This window comes from Sceloporus undulatus, chromosome 6, assembly GCF_019175285.1.
Source record: "Sceloporus undulatus isolate JIND9_A2432 ecotype Alabama chromosome 6, SceUnd_v1.1, whole genome shotgun sequence".
In the NCBI taxonomy this organism is placed as follows: Eukaryota; Metazoa; Chordata; class Lepidosauria; order Squamata; family Phrynosomatidae; genus Sceloporus; species Sceloporus undulatus.
The window spans coordinates 71,457,402-71,470,546 of NC_056527.1; the positions used below are offsets into that span (position 1 = coordinate 71,457,402).

Below are 13,145 nucleotides of genomic sequence, written 5' to 3' on the forward strand. Positions count from 1 at the left end.
AAGGGAGTTCAGAATGGATGGGCATTTTTCAAAAGGGAGATACTAAAGGCACAATTTCAAACTGTTCCAATGAGGAGGAAAAATGGAAGATGTCTGCATAAACAAGAGTGGATGACTAAAGAACTTTCAACTGAGCTAGGTTTTAAACGGAAAATGTATAAAATATATATATAAAAAGGGAAATCACCAAAGAGGAATTCAAACAAATAGCTAACACATGTAGGGGTAAAGTCAGAAAGGTTAAAGTGTATAATGAGCTCAGGCTTGCTAGAGAGGTTAAGAACAATAAAAAGGGCTTTTGTAGGGAGTATATCCTTAGAAAAATGAAAAAGAAGGAAATAGTAGGCCCACTGTGTGGAGAAGTTGGCAAAATGCTAACGGGGGACAGAGAAAAGGCAGAACCACCTAACCCCTTCTTTGCCTCTGTCTTCTCAGGGAAAATGCATCACAGAATATGTAAAGAGGTAGTACAGGAATACCTGGCTCATCTAAGTGAATTCAAGTCTCCGGGACCAGATGAACTACATCCAATGATATTAAAAGAGCTGGCAAATGTAATCTCAGAGCTATTGGCAATACTATTTGAGAACTTTGGAGAACAGGAGAAGTCTCAGCAGATGAGGGCAAATGCCATCACCATCTTTAGTCTGACATCATTACTAGGAAAGATTCTAGAGTTTATTGTTAAACAGAGAGTCTGTGAACATTCAGAAGGGAATGCCATAATCACAAAAGTCAACATGAGTTTTTCAAAAACAATTCATGCCAAAATAATCTTACCTCCTTTTTTGATAAAAATTTCCAGCTTGGTAGATGAAAGGAATGTTGTAGATATAGCATATTTTGATCAGTAATGCCTTTGACAAAGTCCCCAATGAGATTCTTGAAAAGAAGCTAGTAAAATATGGACTAGACAATGCAACTGATAGGCTGATCTGTAATTGCTGACTGGCTGAACCAAAGGGTGCCTAAGAATGGCTCCTCTTCACCTTGGGGAGAAGTGACCAGTGGGGTGCAAAATGGTTCTATCTTGGGCCTAGTGCTATTCAATATCTTTATCAATGATTTGGATGAAAGAATAGAGGGCATAGAATCATATAGTTGGAAGAGACCACAAGGGCCATCCAGTCCAACCCCCTGCCATACAGGAAATCACAATCAAAGCATCCCAAACAGACAGCCATCCAGCCTCTGTTTAAAGACCGCCAAGGAAGGAGAATCCACTTCATACCAAGGAAACCGCGAGCAGACACATTTTTTGTTTTACGCCGGGGGGGGGGGGCGATAAAACAAGGGCGAACTGTACATAGTTTCATGTGATTAACATAAAAAGTTGTTTTTAAATACATTTTTAATTTTTTAAAAAATTAAAATGAAATACCCCGTGGCCTTTCCTTCCTGTCTGCAGTGAGCATCAGCAGACTCATGCCATCTCTTCAGAATTTTAAAGTACAAAGATAAATAGCACAACCCATTTCTTCCAAAAAGCAGATGCTTGAGGAGCAGTGGTGTCACCCCACCTTTACTGTATCACTTGAGGTGGCCCGCACCCCTCTATTGATGCCACTGGAATATTCTTATCTTCTATGTGATCCTGTCCGTCAGAGAATATATGCTATTGTGAAGATATGTGCTATTATGCTAATTACTAGTTTAGTATTATATAATAAACATTTATTTGTTGTCATGTCAAAAATGTTTGAGACACTTCTGTGTGTCATTGGAAACCCCTCTTTTTATAGTACTTTACAGAAGTACACTTCTTGATCTTTTCTCACCTAGTATTTTGTGTTGTGAAGGACTATGTAACTAGTTGCAGAGAGATAAACCTAAATTTGCTAAATAACCTTTTGTAAGGTAGGAACCACCAGTCACATCCTCCTGATATGACAGGTAGTTCTGAAAAAGGTTAAATATGAGAAGAAGCAGAAGTCTGTGTATAGGTATTTGATATCGTAACAGACTTTCTTAGGAAGTACCAATGTTTGCTGTACCCTTGCTTTAGTAATGTTTTGTTAAAGCATAAGAAATCTTTTATCACTGAGAACTATATGCTGTCACTTGTGCCACTTTACATGCCATGTCAACTTCACTGATAGTACAGTTATTTCCATGTGAGTTGAAGACAAGGATGGATGACTATATGGATCTTGAGGTTCAGGTGAACACTGGAATCAATCTGATGTTGATTTTGAGAATTGGGAAAATACATGGGGAAAATCTCGTAAATTCACAGCATCTCAAGATCTTATTGAAAATCATATCAAAACAGTGAATAGATGGTATTATACACCATGTAGGATAGCTAGATATTACAAATTAAAAGATAACAGTTGCTGGAAATGTCATAAGGAAAAAGGCTCCTACTACCACATGTGGTGGACATGCCCAAAAATTAAAAAATTCTGGTCCAAAATTCATAATTGCATTCAAGAAATCTTCGTGATACAATTCCCGATAACTCCTGAACTGTATTTATTAAATATGACTTCATTTCTGGGGGAAAAAGTGGAAAGACGTCTATGGAGAATTATATTGTACTTGGTTACTGCAGCAAGAATCTTATTGGCAAAAAGCTGGAAATTGGACTATATCCCAAGTACAGAGGAGTGGCTGAAAAAAGTAATAGAATATAAAGACATGGATATTCTGACCGCATTACTCAAGAATGAAGTAAAGGAAAAAAGAGAAATAGAATGGATCCCAGTAATTAAATATTGGATGGAATATGGGCAATAATTTATGGGCCCCACCAGTATTTATAAAATTTGTTGCGCTGGATGGTACATGGGCTTTAGGAAACGTGATGCGTAAAAGGCATTCTATTTTTTTGGTTAAATTTGTAAATTTATAAGTTGAGAATAATATGTATTAATAATGATTGTGTTATACGAAATTGTAATCAAACATGTTAATTATGTAAAACCAAATAAAAACTATATGGAAAAAAAAAAGGAATCAATCTGATGTTGATTTTGCAAAGTTTTGGGCTTCTTTTGCACTCTCTTACAGCTTGTAAGACTCCCTTCTGTCTTGATTTATTTATTAATAAAATATGAATATTTAATTTTGTTAATTAGTTTGTCTCAGTATCTTGAAAATGGAATGCAGACACATGAAAGCTAATATATTAGCGCTGGTGGCACAGTGGTTAAATGCCAGTACAGCAGCCACTCACTCACAAACCACAAGCTTGTGATAGTTTTTGTGGGTTTTTCGGGCTATGTGGCCATGTTCTAGAAGAGTTTCTTCCTGATGTTTCGCCAGCATCTGTGGCTGATATTTTCAGAGAATGCTGGCATGGAAGACAGGTGTGTGTGTGTGTGTGTGTGTGTGTGTGTGTGTGTGTATACATACATACTGTTGGTTGATGAGAAGTGAGTTACATGTTGATATGTGAATTGTTCTGGTGTTGAATAACAAGGCCTCAGGGTGTCTATTTAATTAATGACCCATTGTCTGCTGGGAAAATCCCCCTCACCCTGGGTAGTTTTCATTTGCATGGGTTGGGTCTTGATTTTGGTGTTTTTCAGGACTGGTAGCCAACCTTTGTTTACTCCAAGGGTTTCTTCTTTCCTGTTGAAGTTGTCTAGGCTGTTTATGGAGTTGAATGGCTTCTCTGTGCTTTCTGACCTGATAGTTGTTGGCATGGTCCAGAATTTCAGTGTTTTCAAACAGCATTTTATGCCCAGGATGGTTTATAATGTGTTTTGCTACTGCTGATTTTTCTGGCTGACCCAGTCTGCAGTGTTTCTCGTGTTTCTGGATTTGTGTTTAAACACTGCATTTGGTGGTCCCTATGTAGATTTGTCTGCAGCTGCATGGTATGCAGTAAACTGCTACGGCTGTGAAAGGGTATCTCTTGTTCTTTGCCGAGCACAGTATTTGCTGGATTTTCTTGATCAGTTTGTAGACCATTTGGAGGTTGTGTTTCCTCACCCCTTTCACTATTCTGTCACATCCTGTGGAACTCCCTTCCATGGGAAGCTAGGCCCCCTCCCTGCTTGCTTTTCGCTGGAAAGCAAAAACACTTTTCATAGAATCATAGAATCAGACTCCACTACACTCCAAGGGAGTGTGTTCCACTGTTGAACAGCCCTTACTGTCAGGAAGTTCCTCCTAATGTTGAGGTGGAATCTCTTTTCCTGTAGCTTGCATCCATGGCTCCGGGTCCTAGTCTTTGGAGTAGCAGAAAACATGCCAGCTCCCTCCTCAATGTGACATCCCTTCAAGTATTTAAATAGGGCTATCATATAACCTCTTAACCTTCTCTTCTCCAGGCTAAACATCCCCAGCTCCCTAAGTCATTCCTCATAGGGCATGGTTTCCAGACCCTTCACCATTTTAGTCACCTTCCATTGGACATGCTCCAGGCTCTCAACATCCTTTTTAAATTGTAGTGCCTAGAACTGGACACAATATTCCAGGTGGGGCCTGACCAGAGCAGAATAGCTCTGGGCACCACAATTTAAAAAGGATGTTGAGAGACTGGAGCGTGTCCAAAGGAGGGTGACTAAAATGGTGAAGGGTCTGGAAACCATGCCCTATGAGGAACGGCTTAGGGAGCTGGGGATGTTTAGCCTGGAGAAGAGAAGGTTAAGAGGTGATATGATATTTATTCAAGCAAGCTTTTTTATGTGTTATCAAGAGAAGTGGTTTACATGGGGTATGCATTTTAGTGATGTTTTTAACTTGGTATGTTTAATGTGAATTCTTTTAAATAGAGGATTTTGATTGTTTTAAATTTATAATGAGCCTGCATATGGCCAAGGCTCACTATATTTACTTACTTACTTACTTAATTTCTATGCCACCTTTTCCCCAGAAATGGACCCAAGGAAGCTTATAAGATAAAAACATCTAAAAACTTACGTTGAAGCCACCCACCATTAAAAGCAATGGCACGTGCGCACAACAGTGTGTCAAGCCCAAGCCCCATTCTATCCAATATATGCTTTTTGGTTTACATGGGCAAGGGGTCCAGCACGGATCCCCCGTGTAAAGCGAGAGCGGACTGTATTGGAAGAATGTTATATCTGAAAGCATTTTCTGACCCATTTCTTATAACTAAGATTAAGCTTCTTCCTGTGGTGGGTATATTCTTTGGTTACCTAATTCATAATCTTAATTCGAAACACAAATGATAATTTTCAACTTAATACGTTGACCCTCTGTGTCAAAAGCAATTCTGGGCTGCCAGAGTTCCAATAAATAAAGGTTGCGTTTCTTAGGTTGCTTTGAGGACAGATTATTTGCTCTGGTCATAATTTTTTGATCTGAAAAAGCAAGAAACTATGTTTAGGCCATATAGAAAACCTTTTAGAGAAGCAAGCTGAAATTATTCCAGGGTAGAGATTAAAAATATGCATCTAGAATCAATTAATAATTGTTACTTTATGTTTATTACTGATAGAACCTTCTCTCTATGCTTCCATTTTTTTTCTTTGATAGATCTGCTCATTTGCTTCAGAGGAGTTGCAGCATTTCAAAAATGCAGAAATAGCATTGCAAAACAAAAACACCACTAGAACAGAGCAACAGTGTGATCAATTGCTACTTCCTCCACCACAACCTCCTTCCCAGTTGACAAAGAAAATTCCCAGGTCCTTTACAAATAAAATAACAAAAAACACAGAGAATCCAAGGCAAGCCTTAATGGAAGCAATACGTTCAGGCGCTGGGGCAGCACATTTAAGAAAGGTAAGCACCATCTTTGTGGGAAGGATGCTGTAAACTTCAGAATGCATTTGGTTTGGAACTAGTTGTCATGTTCATGACAGGGAGGTAGGATCTGGGGACACAAGGAGCAGTAAGAAAAGAATTTATAAATTGCCCAATAGCAATGCATGCAATGCATCAAGGTGCATGCTGGGTTCATAACCCTTGTCGAAGCGAACACAAGCAGAGTTTATTTACGCGGACAAGACGCCTAGAAGAAGGTCTGTGAAGAATCCTAGTTGCATAACAAACTTCCTCTCACACACAGGAATGAATCTCAGTACAGCAAGGTTTCTCTCAAATGAGGGTTCTTTAATTTTTGTTACATAGTATAAGACATCCGTCTTGAATACTCTCAAATAAGTTACTTTACCAACCAACCAACCATAACAACCTCTGAGGCAGTTACAGTAACACCAATTGTATAACTGACATTCTCTCTCAGAAGAAGAAGTGACACTTGCATCAGCTTTCCCAGGATGCATTGTTTTAAAATGCAGACTCATGTAACTACCACTGGAACTGTAATAATATCCGCTACAGCTCCACCTAGTGGCCACATCCATGTCATTTTCTCAGACCTGTTTACAACATGGTCCTGACAGATATTTATTTATTTAGGTATTTATATCCCGCCCTTCAGTCCTAATGGCTCTCAGGGTGGCTTACAATTAATATTTTTAATCAGACAGTTCCCTGCCCTCAGACTTACAATCTAAAAGACACGAAACAAAAGGAAAAGGGAATGATGGAGGGAAAGGGGATGAGGTCCAGTGGTTCTTCTCTCCCTCTGAGGCCTGGACCAAGACAGATGGATTGGAGGGAGGGCTCTTCCTTCTTCCAGGCTAGTCCTGATGGAGCTGGACCGGCCTGATCAACTCCCTCTCAGGCCGGCGGGTGGCAGTTATGGAGGGTGGAGTCTCTTTCCTTCAGGCAATAATAATAATAATAATAATAATAATAATAATAAAGTTTTTATTTGTACCCCGCTCCTTCCCAAGATCAGGGCGGCTTCCAATCAACAATTAAAACAGAATAAATACATATACATAAAACAAACCAAATACAATAAAAACAGGCTAAAATGCCCCATTAGCCCAACCTCTTAGCCACGAAAGAGGAGGGAGGCCCACAGGATTTTTAGTTGGGGAATGCCTGTTGGAACAGGAAGGTTTTCAGGTCCTTCCTGAATTGGGCCAGGGTGGTAGTCGAGTGGAGCTCAGTGGGCAGCGTATTCCAAAGGGCTGGGGCAGTGATGGAAAATGTCCTCCGTGTGGTGGAGGATAATCTAGCACCAGGCACCTTCAGTAGTTGCTGCCCAGACGTTCTGAGGGTGCGAGGCGGAATGTACGGGGAGAGGCGGTCCTTTAGGTATCCTGGGCCTAAGCCATTTAGGGCTTTATAGGTAATCACCAACGCCTTATATTGAGCCCGGAAGCGGATGGGCAGCCAATGGAGATCTTTCAATACTGGTGTTATATGGCTGGTCCTGGAAACACCAGTGACCAGCCGGGCTGCCATATTCTGCACCATTTGCAGCTTCCGAGTTTGGTATAAGGGTTGCCCCATGTAGAGTACATTGCAGAAATCCAATCTCAAGGTTACCAGAGCATGTACAACAGTTTCTAGGTCCCTCTAGGCCAGGTATGGGCGCAGCTGGCGAATAAGCCGGAGCTGATAACAGGTGCTCTTGACCGTCGCATTCACCTGAGCAATCAGGTGAAGCGACGAGTCAAGAAGCACCCCCAGACTGCGCATGGAGTCCTTCACAGGGAGCGTGACCCCGTTCAGGACAGGTGGAACCACCGCCATTCCTGGACCAGGGGAACCTATCACTAGTACCTCCGTTTTCTCTGGATTCAGCTTGAGTCGGTTTTCCCTCATCCAGGCCATTACTGACTCTAGACAGGCCACGAGAGGAGAGACCCCATCCCCGGTCACTGCATCAGTCGGAGACATAGAGAAAATGATTTGGGTATCATCAGCGTACTGATAACCCCGCGCCCCATGTCTCCGGATGATCTCTCCCAGCGGTTTCATGTAAATGTTGAATAGCATGGGAGACAGAATGGCTCCTTGAGGGACCCCAGTTTTAAGGGCCCGCTCATCGGAGCACACGTCTCCCAGCTGCACCATCTGGGACCTCCCAGAGAGGTAGGACCGGAACCACTGGAGCGCAGTGCCCCCGATTCCCACCTCTGCCAGGCGCCCCAGAAGGATACCATGGTCTATGGTATCGAAAGCCGCTGAGATGTCCAAGAGCACCAACAGGGACACGCTTCCCCTGTCGATGCCCAGATGGAGATCATCGACCAAGGCGACCATGGCCGTCTCAACCCCGTAACCCGCCCGGAAGCCAGTTTGAAATGGGTCTAGATAATCAGTTTCCTCCAAGACCGTCTGAAGCTGGATCGCAACCGCCCTCTCGATCACCTTACCCAAGAATGGCAGCAGCGAAACTGGCCGATAATTATTATGTACCAGGGGGTCGAGGGAGGGCTTTTTTAATATCGGTTTTACAATGGCCAATTTTAATTCCGATGGAAGTTGCCCTTCCCTCAAAGAAGTGTTAATAATCCGGCGCAACAATAATGTTGCCGCCGGCCCCTCCTGGGCCGCTAGCCACGAGGGACAGGGATCGAGAGAGCAGGTTGTTTTCCGAACACATCCGATGATCTTGTCCACGTCCTCAGTACTCACCGACTCAAACTGATCCAGTTTAATAGAGTCCACGGAGGCTCTGGATACCTCTACTCTAGGTTCTGCTCGAATGTCAGCATTAAGACCTTCGCTTATACGAGAGGTTTTATCCGCAAAAAAGTCATTAAATTGGTCGCAGCAGGCCTTAGAAGGTTCAAGGATCTGGTTCAGGGCGGGAGGGAGCTGAGTTAGCTCCCTGACCACCCTGAACAACTCTGCTGGACGTGACTCTGCGGACGCAATACGAGCACCATAGAACGAGTTCTTTGCTGCTCGTATTGCCTCTCCGTAGTCCTTTAACAATTGGGCTAGGAGAGCCTTGTTGTCTAAGCAAAGGTGTTTCCGCCAACGGTACTCTAGCTGTCGCAGTTCCCGCTTCCTGGCCCGGAGATCTTCCGTATACCAGGGCTTACGTTTGGAAGCAGGCCTGAGAGGGCGCTTAGGAGCGATGCTGTGTATAGCCCTAGACAGACCGGTATTCCAGATACCGGTAAGGGCATCAACAGAATCGTCGTCGCTACCAACCATGAGCCCCTCTAAGGCTTCCTGGAACCTTTTGGGTTCCATCAGCCTTCGAGGGTGGACCATCCTAACAGGTCCACCACCCCCGGGGGGGATCTGGGTAGAGACCTTGATTTTAGCCTCCACCAGGAAATGATCCGTCCATGACAGGGGGGAAATATTAATTATTTCCGCCCACGGATTTTCCGCATCCGAACAGAAGACCAAATCGAGAGTGTTACCCGCACAATGCGTAGGACCCTGTATCAGCTGGGACAGGCCCATGGCCACCATGGTCTCCATGAATTCCCGAGCCGCACCGGATGGAATATAGCTGACAAGAAGCCTGGGCGTCTCCAACATCAGTTCAGCGACCAGCTGTGTCAGCTCGTTAAGGGAGTCCGCTAATGCACGGGGTGGCCGATACACTAACAGAATCCCTAGACTGTCCCTAGCCTTTAGGGTCAGGTAAATACACTCGATATAGGAGGTCTGTCGGATGTGGTTCCTGGTGAGGTACACGGTGTTCCTATGTATCAAGGCCACACTCCCCCCCCCGCCCACCTAACCTGCGCTGGTCCTTCACCGAAAACCCGGCAGGCAGGGCCTGAGCCCACACTGCATCTCCTTCAGGCCCAAGCCAGGTCTCGGTAATGCAAGCCAGATCGCACTTTTGATCCTCCAACATATCGTGGAGGATGTGGATCTTGTTGTTTACTGATCTGGCGTTGCACAGGAGCAGCGACAGGGTTTGTGGCACGGTTGGAGCGACCCTCAGGTTCCTAAGGTTGGGATAGGGACAGGAAGGAGGGATAGATATGATGCATCGATCTCTCCTTCCCCTGGAACGCAAGTCCCTTCTCCCACCGCCCTGATGGAGCTGGACCTGCCTGATGAATTCCCTCTCAGGCCAGCGGATGGCAGTTATGGAGGGCGGAGTCTCCTTCCTTCAGGCTGGCCCTGACAGATGTTTCATTAGTATTAGTTTTAGGACTGGCTGTGGGATAACAGACTAGGCAGTGTGTTAAGTGATTTGAAAGATTTGCCATTAACTTCCTGTGCCTCTATGGAAAACCTCTAGAGAAAATAGAACTGAGGAACAGGAAGTGTACAATCTCATGTGACAATAATATTAGGCATATTCTCATACCAGTCAGAATAAAAGCAATTATTACAAATTACATCATAGAGGTAAGATTTTGGATGTCCTGTTTTCCACCCTTTTTGGGTCCCACTCTGATCGAAAGGCGGCATATAAATAAATAAGTAAATAAATGACTATTTCTTAGAACTCTTTGAATTACTACCTATCCCACAGAGAGACCATTAAAAAACCCTTTGTGGAACCAATGGGTTAAAGTATTGCATTGTACTGTGCATGACAGCTCAGTCGCATGCAGTATCCTGAATACAGAGAACTGAATTGATATACAGTTAGCCCTGAGAGAGTTGGACTACAACTCTTGAGATCAGGATTCAATTTCCTGCTTGGCCATGGAAACCCATTGGGTGGCTCACACACTGTCAGCCCCAGAAAATTTTGTTGCCTTAGGGTTACCAAATAACCCTAAGGCAACCCTAACTTGAAAATAACTTGAAGACACATTACCGTCTCCACCACATGAACAATAGTTAGCTCTATACAAATACTACCTCCAATTGTATGAAATGGAAGCAGTAACGATAGACTTTGCCTACAGTCTTAGTTTGTAAGTGGATCATTAAAGCTCTACAGTACATTTGCCTCTTGTACATAATTTTTTTTAAAGAGAGTGTCCATGCATGAGATATCAGGTTTGACTCTAAGCATGTCCAGTTTGGGGAAAATACATTTCCAAGATTCCGAGAAAACTAGGTGTGAGACTTGCTGTGACTGAGAGGTGACAGCACTAGACTTCTTGCATCAACTGGATGTATCCCTATAAACCGGATTTTCAACAGCATATGTACAAAAAGAATTTGAAGAGTTCAGTAAAGTTGTCTCAGAATTATGCTAGTGAATGATTGATTTTTAAAATATTAATGAAGTTCTAGAATTTTACTGGAGTTACAAGTATCTTAATGCAATTTTGTGTGTATTTGCAAACTAAGATGGATTTTTCCCATTTTAGATCTTAACAGAATGATGCAAACCACATTACTGATAAAAGTTTTTTAAACGAGCACAAACCAGAGTGAGGCTAGTATTTTACTGTCAACAAGGTGCCAACCATGCCCCCCCCCCCAACTGTTAGTTGTGAGTTGGGTTTGCTGATTAGTATTTTGCAATTGGCATGATTTAGCACAGATGTCGGCATAAAATAGTGCAACAAAATATGGAAAGGGGAACATTTCTTCCCTTCTCTATTTTTCAAGATCCTCACCTATTGGAAAATTGATTCATTTCAGTATTTTAAACCATTTACCAATTGGCAGATGGTGAAAGGATCCATTTGGAACAAAACAAAGAGGGATTAGCAGCTGTGGCTGTAGAGCATGGGCTACATCCACGCTGCATAACTAATACACTTTGACACCACTTTTAATTACCATGGCTCAATACTATTGAATTCTGGGAATAGTAATTTTGAGAGATATTTACCTTCTCTGTCAGAGAGCTCTGATGATACAACAAACTACAATTCCACCACTTTTGTGGTGTGAAACTGGATTATTTCTGCAGTGTGGATGCAGCCCTGGAAGGGTGAGAAGTGTTGCTTATGATAAGTTGGAGAGAGGACCTAAAAGCCTCTCATAGGCGTGATAGGGCGCCCTCGTCATGTGCGAGGGGCGACGCTTCCAGACGTCCCTCGCCCCTCACATGTGACAAGGGTGTCAAAATGGTGGCGCCCTGTACAGATGGGCGCCGCCATTTTGATGCGATGGACGCTTAGCATCTGCACATCACAGCGCCATAATGACATCGCTAGTGTGTCATTGGCGCACTGCGGTGTCATTATGGTGCTCCAAAAAGAACCCGTTTTTGCAGGTTCTTTTTGCTGCGCGAGGAAGCCGTGTGGTTTGTCCGCTGCAGCTTCCTTGCACAACAAAACAAGGCGCCGGCAGACTGCCCTTTTTGGGAGGTCTGTACCAGGCCATAGTTGTGTCGCCTCAATTCAATTAAAGTACTTCTGATCAACCTTATAACAAAGGAAAGAGAAAGGCAATCAAATTGCACTGGGATATATATGTTTGTAAAACTGAATGGATGTTAAGCCTTGCTTCAAAAGGAGGCCCATGCTGACTTTTTAATGTAGGTTTGTGGATATAAAATCAGTCTTATTTTTTGAACATGTGATGACTTAGAAAACTAGGATTAAGATTTAAGTCTGAAGAGATCACTAATCACTTAATATATTATTATTTCAGGTTCCTCTGCTTGTTTGAATGCTAGATGCTCAAGCTACACATTTCTTATGCAATACCATAAATATCATTATTGGCTGGAATACAAATTCATGGGGAAACAACTCCAAGATGTAGAGGCCAAAAATAAGTTGCATTTGTGAGTAACTATATTTTTGTTAAAAATGGTTCACAAGTTGCTACATGGATTCTGTGATTTGTAGGATTTACCTGCGTCCAAATATTTAAAACTGTGCCAATAAAACTATTTTTCCGGAAAAGATAATGAGCTTGTAAACACTTTATTGGTCCTGAATTATTATTTAAATTTATTTATGGGGGAAATCAAGCACTTTTTGCTCTGTATTGGAAACACAACATTTCTTTGTTCATAAGCAGCAGCTGTTCTGAACTATTTAGTTGAATCTTACTTAATTAAAACCTCAAAGTGTAGACTATAGATATATAAACATTGAAATAGCAAGAAAGAAAAATTATGGTAGATAATTACGACTTTAAATGGCCATATGCTGATTCACTACTTTTTATAGCCTAAAAAAGTTTTATTATCCCTTACATTTTAGTCAAGCAATCACTGGAAATTCAGAAGGGAAAGGATCATTTTGGTGATTTCTTCTAACAATAGCAAGTACATTTCTATACCTCTTATTAGTGCACTTAAGCACTCCCTAAGTGGTTTACAAAGTGTAAGCTCATTGCCCCCAACAATCTGGGTATTCATTTTAGCAACCTCGGAAGGATGTAAGCCTGGGTCAAGCTTGAGCCCTTTTAATAAATAATAATAATAATAATTTTTATTTATAGACCGCTATTCCGCAATGATCATAGCGGTGTACAGTAAAATTGTAATACAATAATGGCAAGCCTCTCTCCCCCTCAAG

General features: G+C 42.4%; 1 protein-coding gene across 11 annotated transcripts in view; it reads left to right on the top strand.

Annotated features, from left to right (window-relative positions):
* The window catches only part of COBL (cordon-bleu WH2 repeat protein), a 194,520-nt gene extending 181,996 nt beyond the window's left edge, over positions 1-12,524 (top strand). For 8 of the 11 annotated variants that reach the window (XM_042471813.1, XM_042471816.1, XM_042471815.1 and 5 more), the window contains 2 exons: positions 5,452-5,700; positions 12,268-12,524. In XM_042471813.1, the coding sequence (XP_042327747.1) occupies positions 5,452-5,700; positions 12,268-12,285 (267 nt within the window). In that variant the 3' untranslated portion in view covers positions 12,286-12,524. Of the gene's footprint in view, positions 1-435; positions 1,062-5,451; positions 5,701-12,267 lie in introns of those variants that run through there. The other 3 variants (XM_042471822.1, XM_042471823.1, XM_042471821.1) reach the window with 3 other exon arrangements.
* The last annotated feature ends 621 nt before the right edge of the window (positions 12,525-13,145 follow it).